Source organism: Takifugu rubripes, chromosome 11, assembly GCF_901000725.2.
Source record: "Takifugu rubripes chromosome 11, fTakRub1.2, whole genome shotgun sequence".
Lineage (NCBI taxonomy): Eukaryota > Metazoa > Chordata > Actinopteri > Tetraodontiformes > Tetraodontidae > Takifugu > Takifugu rubripes.
In genome coordinates this window covers 1,163,454-1,180,316 of record NC_042295.1, presented here as the reverse complement: position 1 = coordinate 1,180,316, position 16,863 = coordinate 1,163,454, and the positions used below count along the sequence as shown (strand labels likewise).

General features: G+C 49.1%; 1 protein-coding gene and 1 long non-coding RNA gene across 5 annotated transcripts in view; both read right to left on the bottom strand.

Annotated features, from left to right (window-relative positions):
• The window catches only part of bcas3 (BCAS3 microtubule associated cell migration factor), a 176,716-nt gene extending 165,580 nt beyond the window's left edge, over window positions 1-11,136 (bottom strand). For all 4 annotated transcript variants that reach the window (XM_029844234.1, XM_029844237.1, XM_029844236.1 and 1 more), the window contains exons 1-7: window positions 11,040-11,136; window positions 9,812-9,914; window positions 9,671-9,725; window positions 9,478-9,553; window positions 9,296-9,402; window positions 5,720-5,801; window positions 3,822-3,894 (exon numbers count right to left, since the gene is read on the bottom strand). In XM_029844234.1, the coding sequence (XP_029700094.1) occupies window positions 3,822-3,894; window positions 5,720-5,801; window positions 9,296-9,402; window positions 9,478-9,553; window positions 9,671-9,725; window positions 9,812-9,882 (464 nt within the window). In that variant the 5' untranslated portion in view covers window positions 9,883-9,914; window positions 11,040-11,136. The remainder of the gene's footprint in view (window positions 1-3,821; window positions 3,895-5,719; window positions 5,802-9,295; window positions 9,403-9,477; window positions 9,554-9,670; window positions 9,726-9,811; window positions 9,915-11,039) is intronic.
• A 4,495-nt stretch (window positions 11,137-15,631) lies between these two features.
• Window positions 15,632-16,258, bottom strand: LOC115251473 (uncharacterized). The gene is made up of 2 exons (XR_003890028.1): window positions 16,094-16,258; window positions 15,632-15,999 (listed from the first exon to the last, which is right to left on the bottom strand). It is a non-coding gene; the product is annotated as an uncharacterized lncRNA (long non-coding RNA).
• Between the last annotated feature and the right edge of the window lie 605 nt (window positions 16,259-16,863).

The following is a 16,863-nucleotide window of genomic DNA, read 5'->3' as shown; positions in this document are numbered from 1 at the left end:
ACACACACACACACACACACACACACACACACACACACACCACACACACACACACACACACACACACACACACACACACACACACACACACACACACACGGAAGCATGCAAATGGAGGAGTAATATGACTTTGGCAGAAGGAATCATCATATTGTTGCAGCAAACACTCTTCCTTTATTATTTTTTATTTATTCCCCTCTCTATCACTGCGCCCCAAAATCGATGCACCAGCCACCGGAAGATGGAACGCAAAGCAATGCCGAAGGAACAGACGGGCAATCCCGCCGGAGACGCTTTGACAAAGCGGCCGGATTAAAAAAAGGCCTTCAAAAGCACTTCCAAAGAAAGTGTGCAGCCTCTCCATGACCATGATGAGATCAGAATATTCCTCCAAACTCAAAACAGCACATCCACTATTAATCTGCCTGCTGAAACAAGACTATATTGGTTAAAAGACAGAAGAACCACATCCTTCAGCATCTGGTGATCCTGTGTGTGTGTGTGTGTGTGTGTGTGTGTGTGTGAGGGTCACAGAGAGTCATCAACAGTTGGAGAACAAAGGCAGCTTATTCATCCCGTTTAGGAACTTTTGCTGAAGGAACCTGCGCGAGGCGTCGCCTCCGCCGCCTCAGAACTTTACCCGACTCCCACAACAAGACGGGCGGCGGGTGAAAGGGGAAACAAACGGAGCCCTCCCGGAGAGGCGAGCAGACGCGCCGGGGCCCGCTGCGGCACCAGCGCCACTTATTCCCGGAGCCCAGTGGCAACAGAGCACGGAGCGAAAGCACCCACATGTGACTCTACTGTCAAAAGAGAAAAGGAAAAAATCGCTGGATCCATACGTTGTTTGGAGTTCACGCATAATCCTTTCCATTGATAAAACGGTGCCGCGCGCCTGGCTCGCAGACCCACCAGCGCAGGGCTTCGGCACACATGCTTTTTCCCTTCTCCGGTTTTCCTTTAATTTGCAAATCTTGTAATCTAAGCCCAGAGCTGACTGAACCAACTTCTAAACCAGCAGTGCTGTCGCAGCCAAGGAGCCAATCTGTTTTCCATTTAAGTGTCAGGACGGCATCCTTTTTGGTGGTCACAGAAATCTGCTATTTCAAAATGATTATATGCTAAAAACAGCGCGAGGACCTTCAGTAAGTTTATGAACAGGCCCAGTGGAAAGTCCTGCTTTGCACCCGGAAGCCTTTTTCCTTCTTGCCTTTGAACGCAGTGTTATTTACCGAGCGCGTCTTCAGAGGGAAGAGCCGGGCCGTGACGTCCAGCCAGGGGTCAGTGTTCCTGCTTTTCAACGCGCCGCATGTTTTCGGCATTAGTCTGCGCCGGGACGCTGGGCCAAACCGTCCAAAGCCCTGCCCGTCTCCGTCGGCGGGGACATAGGAAAAGCAGAAGCAACGGCCGTGGCGTCGGGGAGGCAGGGGGGCGGCGGTCCCTGGAAAACATCAGGAGGGTGGTCTCCGCCGAGCCGCGGCTGAAGGCAGACTTCCTTATTTCATTTCCCGGGGAGGAAATATTGAGTTAAAGTTTGTGCTGCTCTGGAAAAGTGGTGGAAGTGAATGGCGGAAGGGTGAGGAAGACGGGCGAGGAGCCGCGGGGTCTGTCGCTTCCATTAAATTACCGACTGTGTCATTTCCATTTTGCCTGGTTGCGGCGCATTCCAAGCATAGCGCCACTAAAATTCCGCCGTGGCCACACCAAGCGTCACCGGGCCGGCTCCACTTGGGTGCATGTGAAGGGTCCATAACAAGACTTGGGTGCACTTTGATGCCTCGTATTATTACAGAAAATCACTTTCAGATGTGGGTTCTGTGCCTCGCAACACTACAAAGGACGAAGCACTTTTCACCCCGGCGTGCACGTCTTATTCAGGCGTCGTGCGCGGAGGGATCGCTCCGGCAGAGGTGGCCTCAGATTCTCCTCAAATGGACCAATAAGCGGGAACCGTTGGCCTCATTGGCCTTAAAGCACAAGTAAGTAGGAGTGAAAACAACGTTAGGGTTAGGGTTAGGCTAACGCTAACTCTGGTTAGGCTAACGCTAACTCTGGGTTAGGCTAACCCTAGCCCAGAGTTCACACATATCGGTGTCACGGAGGGCGTCTCCAACATGGCCGCTGGAACACATTATAGCCAAATGTGTTTCCAATGTTCTCAGATTCAAACAAATGCTCGGTTTGATTCGGACGGACGTGTTCACGCTGCTCGTTGATTCTTAGTCGTCCGACCAAAAGGACTAAAGAGAGGATTTAAAATTCAGTGGACGGGTTGTGCAAATACCACATCTTGGTCTTGGAACGTCTCAAACACTTGTCAGATAGCATCTATCGCTTTGATGTCAACCACGGGTCGGCTGTAGCTGGTCGCTTTGAGGCATTTCATTATGAGTTTAGACTTAAACCTTACAGTAACACTATAGTCCCAGCTAAGCAGCTAATGCTAACCCCAAAGCCCTAGCCCTAACCCTAGCCTGAACCCTAAATTTAGCCCTAGTCGTAACCCTATCTGTAATACCACATCGATTAAAACCCTAAACCCTAGCCTTAAGCTAAACAAGCCCGAGCTCTCGTCTAAACCCTAACCCCCCCCTACATTTTACTGCAGGCCTATTTTCCTGGCTGAATCAGCAGCCTAGATTCAAACTCTAACCTTAACACTAGCACTAGCCCTAACCCTAACCCTAGCCTTAGTCTCCAACATTACCCTAAGCCTAACTCTAACCTATGTCCTAACCCTAGCCTTAACCCTAGCCTTAGTCCCTAACACTAACCCTAACCCGAAGCCTAACTCTAACCATAGCCCTAACCTTAGTCCTAACGCTAGCCCTAATATTACCCCAAACCTTGACTGAATCAGCAGCCAACATTTAAACCCTAACCCTAAACCTTGCCCCACTCTGAACCCTAGTCCTAGACCTAACCCTAGCTACAACCCTAACCCTAGCCCTAACCCTAGCTTGAACGCTAACCCTAGCCCTAACCTTAGCCTGAACCCTAGCTTTAACCCTAACCCTAGCCTGAACCCTATACCAAGCCCTAACCCTAGCCCTAGCCTGAACCCTAACCCTAGCCTGAACCCTAACCCTAGCCCTAACCCTAGCATTAACCTTAACCCTAGCCTTAACCCTAACCCTAGCCTGAACCCTAACCCTAGCCTGAACCCTAACCCTAGCCTGAACCCTAGCATTAACCTTAACCCTAGCCTTAACCCTAACCCTAGCCTGAACCCTAACCCTAGCCCTAACCCTAGCGTTAACCTTAACCTTAACCTTAACCCTAGCCTTAACCCTAACCCTAGCCTGAACCCTAACCCTAACCTTAGCCTGAACCCTAGCCCTAACCTTAGCCTGAACCCTAATCCTAGCCCTAGCCCTAACCCTAACCTTAGCCTGAACCCTAGCCCTAAACCTAGCCTGAACCCTAATCCTAGCCCTAGCCCTAACCCTAGCCTGAACCCTAATCCTAGCCCTAGCCCTAACCCTAACCTTAGCCTGAACCCTAGCCCTAAACCTAGCCTGAACCCTAATCCTAGCCCTAGCCCTAACCCTAGCCTGAACCCTAATCCTAGCCCTAGCCCTAACCTTAGCCTGAACCCTAGCCCTAAACCTAGCCTGAACCCTAATCCTAGCCCTAGCCCTAACCCTAGCCTGAACCCTAATCCTAGCCCTAGCCCTAACCCTAGCCTGAACCCTAATCCTAGCCCTAGCCCTAACCCTAACCCTCTCCCAGCCCTAACCCTCTCCCAGCCCTAACCCTCTCCCAGCCCTAACCCTCTCCCAGCCCTTCGGAAAGCAGCTGCATGCTGGATCAGCTCTTACCCTGAGGAGCCGGTGCTCTTGCAAACGCCCAGCAGGGGTCTCTTGTCTGAAAAGCTGTCCATCTTCAGAGGACCTGAAATGAGAGAAGATCCGAAGATGGTAGAAACAGCTTCAACAAAAGGCTGAACACCCGCGCTGCGACATGTTTCCCTTCAGCTGTGAGAGACTTCCGAAGCAGGAAAACTGGTGACAAAAACTCGATAGAGCAGCAGAAATCTCCTGAACCAACAAGATCTTCCTGTTTGTTTTGAGGGTTCCAGGCTGGTCTTACAGGAGTTTAAACCCAGCACATGCATTTGTGATGGAAACCAGGGGGAGAGGACATGTAGCATCGGGAGCACTGATCCTCTATTTTCCTTGATTGTCTAATTCTTGAGGACGGACGGCGGATCAGGGGATTGAGCGGACGGGCCCGCCGAGACCAACGACGCTGCGATCTCTTTTGAGGACTGTAATTTGAGGCTTGACGGTAATCAGCCCGAGTTCCTGCGGTATGGCGTGAGAGCGACGGAGGCTTCCACGCTCCAGACGGGCTCTCTTCCCCCTTTCCTGTCTCTGTCGTCGGACATCGGTCCGGGCCAATCCACCCAGCCGCAGCGTAAACACGCTTCGGGGAGATTTGGGGGAAATAGCGTTTAATAAAACAAACTTTCTGAGGGAAAACGCGTCATTTAATGAGCAGCCCGACTTTGATTGGCCAGCGAATGGGAGCGTCAGCAGCTCTCCAGTTAATTACCGTATTTTCGGGACTATATGTCGCTCCGGAGTTTAAGTCGCACTAGCCAAAAACTGCATAATAAAGAAGAAAAAGAGATATACAAGTCGCACTGGACTATAAGTCGCATTTTGGGGGATTTATTTGATAAAATCCGAGACCAAGAACATACATGTCAACTTGAAAGGCAAATAGCAATCCATTAGCATGGATTAGCAATAGCGTTACGGTATGCTAACGTAACAAATTCAGCTACATGACCCACAACGAACTGAGTACGTGTCTGCTTTGTTAACGTAACATATTAACAGTTATTCCGATAACTATAGCATAAAGAACATCCGAGCAAGTTTACCAAACAATCAAGTCTAACTAGACGAAGCACCGCTTCTTCTTCTGCGTCGCTAAAGGAACTCGTTCCTCAGGTACACACGCCTAGAGCGCCCCCTTGTGGTTGTCAGTGTGAAACTAACGAACATGTGAAATTCTGTAATAATGTATTTATACAAGTCGCACCCCCTGACAAACTATGAAAAAAAGTGCGACTTATAGTCCAGAAAATACGGTAATTTAAATCAGGACAGGCCGAGCGGCCAAATCGCTAAAGCAAAGCTTGCTTTGTCATACCCAACACCTATTTTGGGCTCTCTCCCCGACCACCCACAGCCCGGCGGCCCCAACAATGGCCCCTTTAACGCGGCACCACAGTGCAACGCTGTTGGCACCCTGGCAGATTGGGATCGGCTTCCTCCCCTCCAGAAGCGAAGCTCATTTTCATGTTCTGCCGGGGAGAATCGCCCCCCTCATGCGTCGGGCAGCTATCTGCTGCTTCTTATTACTGTGGCTTTTTTGCTTTCATCCGCTTCCAGCGCGCTTCAAATGTCGCCATTGTACGTTGTTGAAATATGCCAAAAGACCGGAACAGGGACGGAGGACAGAACGGAGGCTTTTCTCACCAGAAAACGCTCCGAACGAGCAAGATTCTGGAAACCGACCCAGGATGAGCCCAAACAGAACCTCCAGCAGTAGAAAAACGATCAAACTCGTCTTAAAAACTCATTTAAAAGCTCAATTTCCTCATAAAAAGGCCTGATTTCAACCCATTTTGAGGTTTGAGGCTTCGTTCTGGACGTGAAGGTTTGTTGAAGCTGAAAGATCCCGATTCCGGACTGAAGATACTCACTGATATAAGGAGCGGGCAGGATGCGAGCAGCCCTCACCGGACCGTGACGCACCGAGAACAGCTCCTGGGCTTCCCCGGCCAGCTGAAAGACACGAATAGAACGGCTCGGTTTAGCTTCTGCTGGCTAATGCCTGCGCTACTTTAGGACTTATACAAAGAAATGCTGGTTTTGCCCTGATTTAGAGGCTCATTTGGTCTCAGTCATGTCCCTGCCCCTCACCTAGAGCTGGAGCTTTACCTCCCTCGTGACATTTAGACACAAAAACAGAGCAGAAGCAGAAGAGATTTAGACTTTAGGCATTTTAAACTGGAATAAAAAAAAGGGGGAAAGAGGGTTATTTTGGTGTCTGCTTCACCTCCAACGCAGCAAACATCACATCAATGCTCTTACATATGTGCGCCTGCCTGTTCCAGTTGGGCTTCCATGTGTTCCTGTGATACCAGTCCATTAGGTCCGTGGCCAGCGTGTGTCGGCACGCTGTTCTAAGCACACAATGCCCCACTTTTGTTCTTCTTTATGGATTAAATTACAGCAAAACCTGCATTATCACTTTAACAGTGCTTTAATCTGTTTGTTTTAAGTCCTTAAACCCATCGCGGGGAGATGATCGCTCGTCTCTGCAATTAGTAGCCGTCCGGAAGTGGCGGATTTGGGCCCGTGTTGTTCCCTTTTTCATTCAAAGTGCTGGAGGCCTGACGGTGGCAGATTAACACGGGGCACACGAGCAGGTTGGACCCGCGCTGGCATGGGGAATAAAAAGGCGGCTGGCGGGCGGAGTGGGATTCCTGCACGGGCAAATGGACCTGCAGCGGGGAATAATGGAATTTGCTGGATTAAAATGCGGCCCGGAGGTTAATGCGTGGGGTTATTGTGCATTACCGGCCGCTCATCCTCGCCTTACATGGCTCTGTGTGACATACACTTCCTCTGACAGCTATTCCCACCATTACATTACTGGCTCTGCCTATGCAATATGCCAAATTGCTTCCCCCCCCCTTCTTCCCTGCGTACAGTGTATTTATTATATTCATTTCATCCGGGGCTGGGCCGGTTCTGTGGGGCCTCGGTATCTGCGCTCCTGTTTTAATCTCCCAAATGTAATGCCATAAGCTGTGAACAGATATCTGGGCCATTTTCACAAGTGAGCGTGCTCACTGCCAGAGTGCCGGACATATTGGAGATTTGGAGGGAGCAGGTGCTCCGGGGATCAGAGCGACGGGGGCGCGTTCGTGGGCTCCTGCACCGGCGAGCGCACCGGCGCCGGGCTGAAACGCACCACTCCGCTGAAGTCAAAACGGGCGAATTCGCCAGCAGAGGTGGATTAACTGGACCTCCTCTGTGTGTAGGACTCATTTAGAGTCTATGTTTCTGAGCATGTTCTGCATTAGAAGATGATCTTTCCTGGTTTTAAGTCTCTATAAAATCAAAATGGTTTCAGGAGGGGGGGTTTCCTGTGGAATCTAAACACAAAGGGGGCTGAACATCGGTGGTGTGAACTTAAAAACAGCAGCTGGAGGAACCAGACGACGTCCACCTGCTGGACATTCCTGGCGCGGAGGCAGCTCCAGATCCTGGCGGTTTTGTTTCTCATCAACACCAACGACGCCACTCGTCAATAGGAGATGTCCCGAGTTCTCATCAGCCAATCTGGGCTCACGTTAGACGTTTCAGCAGCAGGTCGACAACAGAAAACAGCCAATCGTGGACGAGAGCGGAGTCGGGCCGGCGGGACGAGCTCCAGAGCAGGAAAATGGTGCCCGGAGCGGGAAAAGACAGTCCTAACGTTACATCCTGACCCTTTTTATCCCCTAATTGCTTTATCTTTGGTGAAAGGCTGCCTTTATAACCCAGAAGCTGCGTATCTCCCGTGGTGTTATCACGGCTGTAAAACTGGAGACGGCGATATTCTCAACACACGAGGACAGATAATTAGCCCGCGTCGCTCCGCCTGTTATCAGGCGGCCCTGTCAGCGTCCGAACCAGCGCTCCGGATTCCCCGTCACACACGAGTACGCACACGTGTGGCCGCACACGCTCGCCGGGCCATTACGGAGGGTGTTGGTGTAGCAACTGTCACAAACACTTCACGGCCACTCCGGAGGCTGAGAGCCAAGCACCTCCAGTGCTTACTTAAAGCCCTGGGAAGAGAAACACACCCCAGGAACATCCCGTAAACTTCCAAAACTGGGAGAAAACACCGCCGAAGCGACGGCGCGGAGCCGAATCCGCGTCGGGTTCAGCTGAAGCTTGACGTCAGGCGCGCGAGTGCACGTGTCGCGTGGCTAAAACAGCTGTAATCCTCATCGCCAACAAATTGACCGTCACAGAAAATCTGCGAACAGCTGCCACGTCACCCAGACCACCCTGGGAGCTCGCAGGTACCGTCAGGAGGAGGATGGAGGGCTCTGGCGCTTTTGGAACGGGATCTTTGGGAGGATTTGGTGACAGGTTCTACGGTAGAGGTGATCCCTGCCGGGTGAACTGTTCAGGCACACTGACGACAAAGTCTAGAGGTTAAGTATAGCTCCAGCCACACCCTAGTGTTTGCATAGATACATGAAAAATAGTTTTAAAAACACTTAGGCTAAAACCATGCTCACATGAGTAACTCATACATTTAGTCCCAGCTTTGTCTCAAAGGTCAAGAGGCTTAAATAGTCCCGTTCGGCTTCAGAGTCGAAATACCGCCCTCTTGTGGCCAACGTCGACATTGGCTGAACTGCATTAATATAACTGAACTGCATTAATATAACTACTACTATAGAATAATATTAATAATTGTAATAAATGAATACGTTTAAAGGTTTATGACACATTTCAAATCTGTACTCGATATTTGAGCATCAGAATTGAGAATGCTACAGAAATTTAAAAAAAATCTGTGACCACTATTTTCTGCTGATTAGATGACACTGTACTTATTATTTATTTTATTATTATTATTTATTTTATTATTATTTATTTTATTACTTATTTTTGGAGAAATTACCTTCTGCTGGGTCAGTGTTTCACTTTAAATAGACATAGAAGAAACAAAATAAAATTGACTTAATGCGGTCAATGGTGACACCTAGTGGACAATGTGGGGCATTTTTAAAGATTTATTTTTGCATTTATTTGGTGTTTATCTGCTGCAATCACCTCAAATATTACTGTACAAATTCATTTTCGCCGGTGACATCAGCATAAAATTGATTAATCAAACCAAATCTTCCATGACTGTCTAAATTACCAGGATATACTTAATTTAATTGCAAACATGACCTGTATTAAGCTTTAGCAAATTAACATGGAGCTAAATTTCTTCATTTCTTTCACTGCTGTTCATCAGCCACGTGGTTGTTTGGACACGTCTCAACAGGCCTGAGATGTGTAAATATTCTGGCCAGAGCTTCTTGACCTTTGACCCCCCCCATCAGGACACAATACTTACAGAATGCAATTTGTCATCTTTGCAGTGAAAGACTAATAATTTAAATACCGCCTGAAGAGTTTAGACCGATGTCATCACGCCAAAGCCAAAGAAGACAAGTAAGGAGGGTGAATTGATGATTTCCCCAGGTGGTGTGACTCACCGAGATGGTCCAGATCTGCATCCCGTCTGTGTAGCCGATCATGAGGCAGAGCGGCGGCTCAGCGGTGCCGCTGTGCATCTCCAGGAACTCGGGATTACGGGCCGTGTCTGGAACAGACAGTTCAAAGAATAAACTATGAGAGAGGGGGGAAAAAGAAAAAGAACCACTCGAAACAATCTCACCGTTGATGTCAGCCTTCTCGAACCGAACCCAGATGATCTTCTCCTTCTCGTCGGTGGGCGGAGCCCCAGTATACGCCTGCGGGTTTAGGGATGAAACACACATGATGGATCCACACGACACCGACAGGAGATTCTGATGAGCGATCGGGCAGAAGGTCAGGGTATGAACGCATGTATGAGTGAAGACATGAACCTGAGGGACGACGTCCTGCAGGAAGGTCACCACGCTCTCCATGTAGGACTGCTCCCTGGAAGACAAAGGAAAGAAGCAGAACTTGAAGAAAGTCCAACAGCTCAGCTGCACAACAGCTTCTGACACCATCTCTGTCCTTACGTGACGGCTTGTGCTCGAACCAGAACTCCTCCAGCACAGCGACTGGGTCTGCGTGGAGAGTCCGATGCCATTGTGTCTCCGTGCGTTTGGTCTCCTACAACTCCTGGATAAGACACGAGCACAGAGTTAGCATTTGGAAGTGTGCAATCATGTCCAAATATTACATTTAATATCATTCAGCACAACCCAAGTCAAGCCTGTACTTTGTGCTGGTGAGTTCAGCCAGCTAGTAACAGTGATCCAAAATTGACCAGACTTTTCACGTGAATTCCAGTCTCAGATTGAGATGATTCCGAAAGTATCAGCTATAGAGGAACAAACAAAGTTAAAGGTTTGGAAGGAACATGGAAGCGACCTTCATTATGGGGACTTTAACATGGACACCTAAAATGGGTTCCAAAGCTTTGGGGGAGTGTTTGACCTGCAACATGAACTGACAAGGACTTGTCATGACCATGAGAACAAAAATCACCAACAGATTAGTTTCTAATCAGCTGATTATTTGAGCAACTTTTACTAAACGAGTCACTGCTCTGCGTGGTGCGTTCAGGCACTGTGGGAAACGGCGCCTATCCACAGTGAAGCTATTCAATCCTGTTGTCGTTCAGCGTTCAAGCATCACTAAAGCACAGAAAACAGTGAAACTTGTGTCTTCCGACATTTATTCTGCAACCACCCGGTGATGGTTAAAGGGAAAATGCCGGTTAAACCCACACTTTCAATCATTTTTCAGGATAATGCATTCATTTTGTTAGCATGCCATCAGTCAGACAAATGTAATCCGGTAGGAAAATAAAAACAATATTAGGTTACAGAAAAATGACCCAGTTAAAGCCTCTAACTCTGCAGCTATAGGAGAAGAACCCAAGTGTCGGAACCAAAAAAAGACACCAACAAAAGCAAAGAACCTACAGCAGAACCTGCTCCTGGAACGATGAGCTCCAAAACCAAAACACTGGGATTTCCGCTGCTAGCCGAGACCGATATAGGTGGTTTTGACCACTAACTAGCAACTACAGGGTCAAAATCAGCACCGATATTGTTACTGACTAAAACTGAAGTCTCACATCGGTAGATAAGGAGCCAGCAGCTAAGTAAGTTAGCCTGCTAGCATTAGCTGATAAAAACTCCCTCGCGTTGAATAACGCCACCACTGACGCCTCCAGGCGAGACATAGATCAGTCATATTTGAGAAAAATGTCGATTTCTCCCAGATGCTGCTGCTCACCTGTGCGCAGAATTCCGCTGAGATCTTCTGTTCGACTTCGTGTGCTGCTGTGAAGGAAAGCGTCAAAACACAAACACAACAGACTTGCGGAACAACGTTGTGCAATTACGAGCCAATCAGCGATCAGAATCACATTCGTTCGACCAATCAGAGAGCGGCGAGGGCGGGACAAACAACTGTATCACAAAATCGCGTGAAACGTGTAAAACCAATAAACCGTTATTCTGTGGAGCAGCGACTGAGTGGTTTAATGTCAAATGTCATCTGCACTAAGTCTTTATTTTTAACTTTAAATAGTCTTATTATAAATATATGCAGCAAGGCTGCTACTACATTACATTGCTGTTGCACAAAGGCTACACTAGAATGTAAACAGAGTAGATTTAAGAGCTCAGAATCAGAATCAGAATCAGAAGAAGGTTTATTGCCATTGTACATGTAATACACAGTATTACACAAACTAGGAATTTGTCGTGGTGTGCCGCTGCGACATTCAACATAACATTAGACATCAACACCACACTAGAATAAGCTAAATAAAATAAAATAAGACTTATATACAGTATTTACATAAATAGTGAGTGGTGAGAAATAGTGCAGGTCCATGAGGAGTAGTGTATTGTTTATGAGTCGGCTGGCTGCTGTACATGGTGCTTAAGTGATAAGTCACTTGGTGTTCAGCAGCCTGATGGCAGAGGGGAAGAAGCTGTTAGTGTAGCGGGAGGTTCTGGTCCGAATGGACCGTAGTCTCCTGCCTGAGGGGAGAGGGGAAAACAGTCCGTGACCAGGGTGGGAAGGGTCGGCCGTGATCCGACCTGCACACCTCCGGGTCCTGGAGATATACAGGTCCTGGATGGATGGGAGCCTGCAGCCGATCACCTTCTCGGCAGCGCGCACGACGCGCTGCAGCCTCAGTCTGTCCCTGACGGTGGCACCAGCAAACCACACGGTGATGGAGGAGGTGAGGATGGAGGAGGTGAGGATGGAGGAGGTGAGGATGGACTCGATGATGGCCGTATAAAACTGCGCCAACATCCTGGGAGGCAGATTGAGCTTCCTCAGCTTCCGTAGGAAGAACATCCTTTGCTGGGCCTTCTTGATGAGGGAGCTGATGGTTGGCTCCCACTTAAGGTCCCGGGTGATGGTGGTGCCCAGGAAGCGGAAGGAGTCCGTGATGGTGACGGGGGAGTCCATAAGGGCAAGGGGGGGCAAAGGGGCTGTAACTTTCCTGAAGTCCACAATCATCTCCACTGTCTTCTGAGCGTTCAGCTGCAGGTTGTTGTGTCCGCACCAGGACACCAGACGAGCCACCTCCCTCCTGTAGGCAGTCTCATCGCCATTGGAGATGAGACCGATGAGGGTGGTGTCATCCACAAACTTGATCAGCTTGACAGACTGGTGGCTTGAGGTGCAGCAGTTTGTGTACAGGGAGAAGAGGAGGGGGGAAAGTACACAGCCCTGGGGTGATCCGGTGCTGATGGTGACGGAGTCGGAGACAGTCTTCCCCAGCCGCACATACTGCCTCCGATCCGTCAGGAAGTGAGTGATCCACCTGCAGAGGGAGTCAGGCACACTAAGCTGGGACAGCTTGTCCTGTAGCAGAGCGGGGCGGATGGTGTTGAATGCAGAGCTGAAGTCCACCAACAGGATCCTCGCGTAGGTTCCCGGGGAGTCCAGATGCTGCAGGGTGGAGTGAAGGGCCAGGTTGACCGCGTTGTCCACAGATCTGTTGGCTCTGTAGGCGAACTGCAGTGGATCCAGGAGGGGGGTGGTGATGGACTTGAGGTGTGGCAGGATCAGGCGCTCTAAGGACTTCATGACTACAGAGGTGAGCGCCACAGGTCTGTAGTCGTTAAGCCCGGTGATCCGTGGCTTCTTGGGGACAGGGACGATGGTTGAGGTTTTGAGGCAGGCTGGCACCTGGCACGACTCCAGGGAGGAGTTGAAGATGTCTGTGAAGACAGGAGTCAGCTCCTCTGCGCAGTGCCTCAGGGTGGAGGGAGACACGCCGTCCGGGCCAGGGGCCTTGCGCGGGTTCAGCCTGGCGAACTGCCTGCGCACATCCTGCTCACTGATGGTGAATGAAGGGGGGGAGGAGGGGGGAACTGGTGGTAAGTGATGGGGGGGGGGACTGATGGTGAGTGGAGGGGGGGAGGAGGAGGGGACTGCCTTTGATGGAGTGAGGTCCATGGGGGCAGTGGCCCTGGGGGGGGGGAGGTGTTGGGCATAGTGGAGGGACAGGCTCTGACAGGGCTTCCTCGTCCTGACCCTCTGGAGCCTGAGGCCTGTAGTGGGTGATCGGCCTCAGGCCTCCACACAGAAGCAGAGTCGTTAGCAGTAAACTGCTGCTGAAGTTTCTCCGAATACACAGATTTAGCTCTCCTCAGTTCCTTGCTAAACCGGTATTTGGCCTCTCTGGAGCAGTCTCTGTCTCCACTTTTCAGCGCTGCTTCCTTTTCTTTCCTGATCTGTCTGAGTCTCGGTGTGAACCAGGGCTTGTCGTTGGAGTAACTCACCCTAGTGCACATTGGTAGAATGCGCTCCTCACAAAAGTGGATATATGAGGTCCCAGTGTCCGTGTACTCATCCAGATCATGTGTGGCCCCTTTAAACATGTCCCAGTCAGTTGTATCCAGGCACGTGCGCAGCTCCTCCACAGCCTCACTGGTCCATCTCTACGTGGTGCTCACGGATGGCTTTGTTAGTTTGAGTTTCTGTCTGTATGTGGGGATCAGGTGGACCATCACGTGATCAGACAGTCCTAGGGCAGCACGGGGGATAGCCCGATACGCGTCCTTCACTGTGGTGTAGCAGTGATCCAGCGTGTTCTCTGCTCTGGTGGGGCATTTGATGAACTGTTTGTACCTGGGGAGCTCGTATCTCAGGTTGCTCTGATTAAAGTCACCAAGCACGATAACCAGAGCGTCGGGATAGGTCCGCTCCACTTGTTGAATACAGTCCGCGAGCGTGCGCTGAGCCTCGCGCACGTCCGCGTCTGGTGAGATGTAAACAGAGGCCAGAATGAATGAAGCGAACTCACGCGGAGAATAGAAGGGTCTGCAGTTGATGAAGAGGTGTTCCACAGCAGGAGAACAGTGCTGGGAGATCACAGTCACATCAGTGCACCAGTCGCTGCTGATGTAGAAGCAGACTCCACCGCCTGCTCTCTCCCCAGAGAGCGCCAGGAACAGCTGGAATCCCCCGAGGAGGAACAGCTGGAATCCCCTGAGGAGGAGCGCGCTGTCCGGTGTCTCTTTCCTGAACCAGGTTTCAGTGAAGCAGAGAACACACGAGGTGGAGAAATCTTTAATCCGCATCAGCAACTTCAGCTCGTCCATTTTGTAGCAAAGTGAGTTGGCGTTGGACAGAAAGATCCCAGGCAGCTGTATTTCCTGAATATAAAGCTGCTGTTAAGACGTGTCTTAAGCACTCTGGTTGGGTTCTGGTTGGAAAAAAATGTGATCTTTAATGTAATGCAAATGGCTGAGTTCCTTATTGGATATGAGGAGTGTGATTTGAAAGGATTTGAGATCCAAATCACCTATTTGGGTTAATTAAATTACAGATGCTAACAGATGATGGTTCAGTTGCTAACCTGGTGTGGCAGAAATCAGCCAAAAAATGACGTAATGCAGAACTTTGCATGTGACTTTATGTTTGATAGAGACAGTTTTTCATGATTCCGTCAGATGACAACATGAATATTGAAGGTCCTCATTCACTCTGAACTTTGACCTCTTGCTGCTGACCCTCGATGGAGCCACTAAAAAGGGGCCAGAACAGCAATAAACATAAGACAACCTAAAATTGACACATTTTTATGTCCAACAGTCTTGAGAAGAAGCCAGAACTTCTAAAACCCCACCTCTTTTCCCTGTTAATTCAAAATATACCATAATAATAACATATGCAATATACATAACACACAGAAGTTTTATATATTATTGCGTACTAAATTATTAAATGTTTTCTACATTAGTTTTGGTGTTTGGAATCAAACTGTGTGCGTGAGTTTTAAACTATTTGGACTAAACAACGAGTCACTATGGTCCAAATGATGTTTTATCATATTCTCTTTTGCCTAGAATAAGTAGTGGTTTATTGAACTCATAAAATGTTTGCCCCAGATCAGAATACTGTGGAATCTGAACTGGGTCAGTGGGGGCAGCGGTGGTTTTCATGGTGTTGGGGACATGGTTCTTCTCTAAATGTTCCCCTGCAGTACAGAAAACGTTCTCACAACATCAAAGAAAACACCATTATTTTAAAAATTGTTTTTACCACTGTCACTGATGTCTGATATTTATAACCTAAACGTTTCCATGCTGTCTGCCCGCTGTCACGATTGGGCCCGTTGTCGTGGTAACAGATTGTCACGTGACATTCCCCGGTTATGAATGTATCAAAGGTGGCTGTGGTGGGTGTTGCAGTACCGCCTGCTGGCAGAAGATGGTGCTGTTTCACCCACCGACCGAACAGAATTTAATCTCGCTTTTTAGCTCTTCAATAATCACGTCACTATCCTTTAATATCGTCTTTATGATCCGCTTTTAGGTCAGGGTGGGCGTCGTTTTAAGATAAATGAAACGTTTTTGGACAAAAGTATTTTCTTTTACTGACCCTGATGAGTAGAACTTGTGGAACAAGGCTGCAGAGCAAACACCATATAAATACCTGGAACAACACCCGGATCTTTGCAAATCATCATATTTAAATTAAATCAGCAGCTGCCCCACTGGACAAATTTAGACCAGAGAGATTACTCTTAATTCCCGAGGTTTCTCCAGCAAACCTTTATTAACGTTCGTGTGCGCGGAGGAACGAGCTGCAGCTTCCGCCGGAAGTTCCTGCTAAAACTGCTCTTTCTCATCACTCATCCACAGTCGATCAAACAGAACCAGGTGAAGGAGTTCGGGACTTTAGAGGAGTTGCTGCGTCTTCAGACGGGCTTCAGAACCGGCTGAATAAAACCACAGAACAATGTCAACAGACACACGCACACGCGCGCAGGCACGCGCGGATCCATCCGGCCCGAGTTGCTGTGATGTGATTACTTTTCATTTGATGTGAAAAATGATTCAAAGTCAATGAGATGGAAAGCGTCGCGCAGTCTATCACAGGAACCGGCGTTGTTTACTTCCCTTCGACACATCATTTGCTCCATCTCGCACTCCCGACCATTCTCTCTGTCTTGCCGTCGCGCACGCTCGCACAACAGCGCGTCGCCGCACGCCTCATTTCACCGGGCGGCGCGGTGCGCATGCGCGGGCCCGTGGGCTGACGCTTGCGCCCGGCGCGCCGCCTTCCTCCTCTTTTTCTCGATTTATTCTCATTTGGGTGTCAGTTGGTGTTTGGGTCCACGGCCCGGAAGATAAATCTGCGTCTTGCTGAGCTGCGCTTTTCAAACATGATGATGTTCACGTGCTTGCACGCCCCATCTCTGCACCTTGATTTAACTTCTGAGGTGAAAATCGTATCTTTATTACACGAGAAAAAACAATACGTTGTTTCGAATTGCGGTCATATTTTGCATTTTTAAAATTCAACAAACGACTCTAAGAAGCGAATGTTAAAGCGTTTTAGATACAAGCGCACATGAAACGATGGATGTTCTTCGGTTTGGGTTCTGCGTGATAAAGCAGAGAACGACCCGAGGTTCTTAAAGAACAAACATTTCACCAGCATCAGTGTGACATTTCAGAGATTTTTAATAAATCGCTTCCACGCGTGTAATTAGGTGTGAAAAAAAAATTCAGAATTTGAAACTGAGCCTCTGTTGAAAGTTGAAAAAAGGATGTCTCGTGCGACGGAGCCCTGCAGTGTC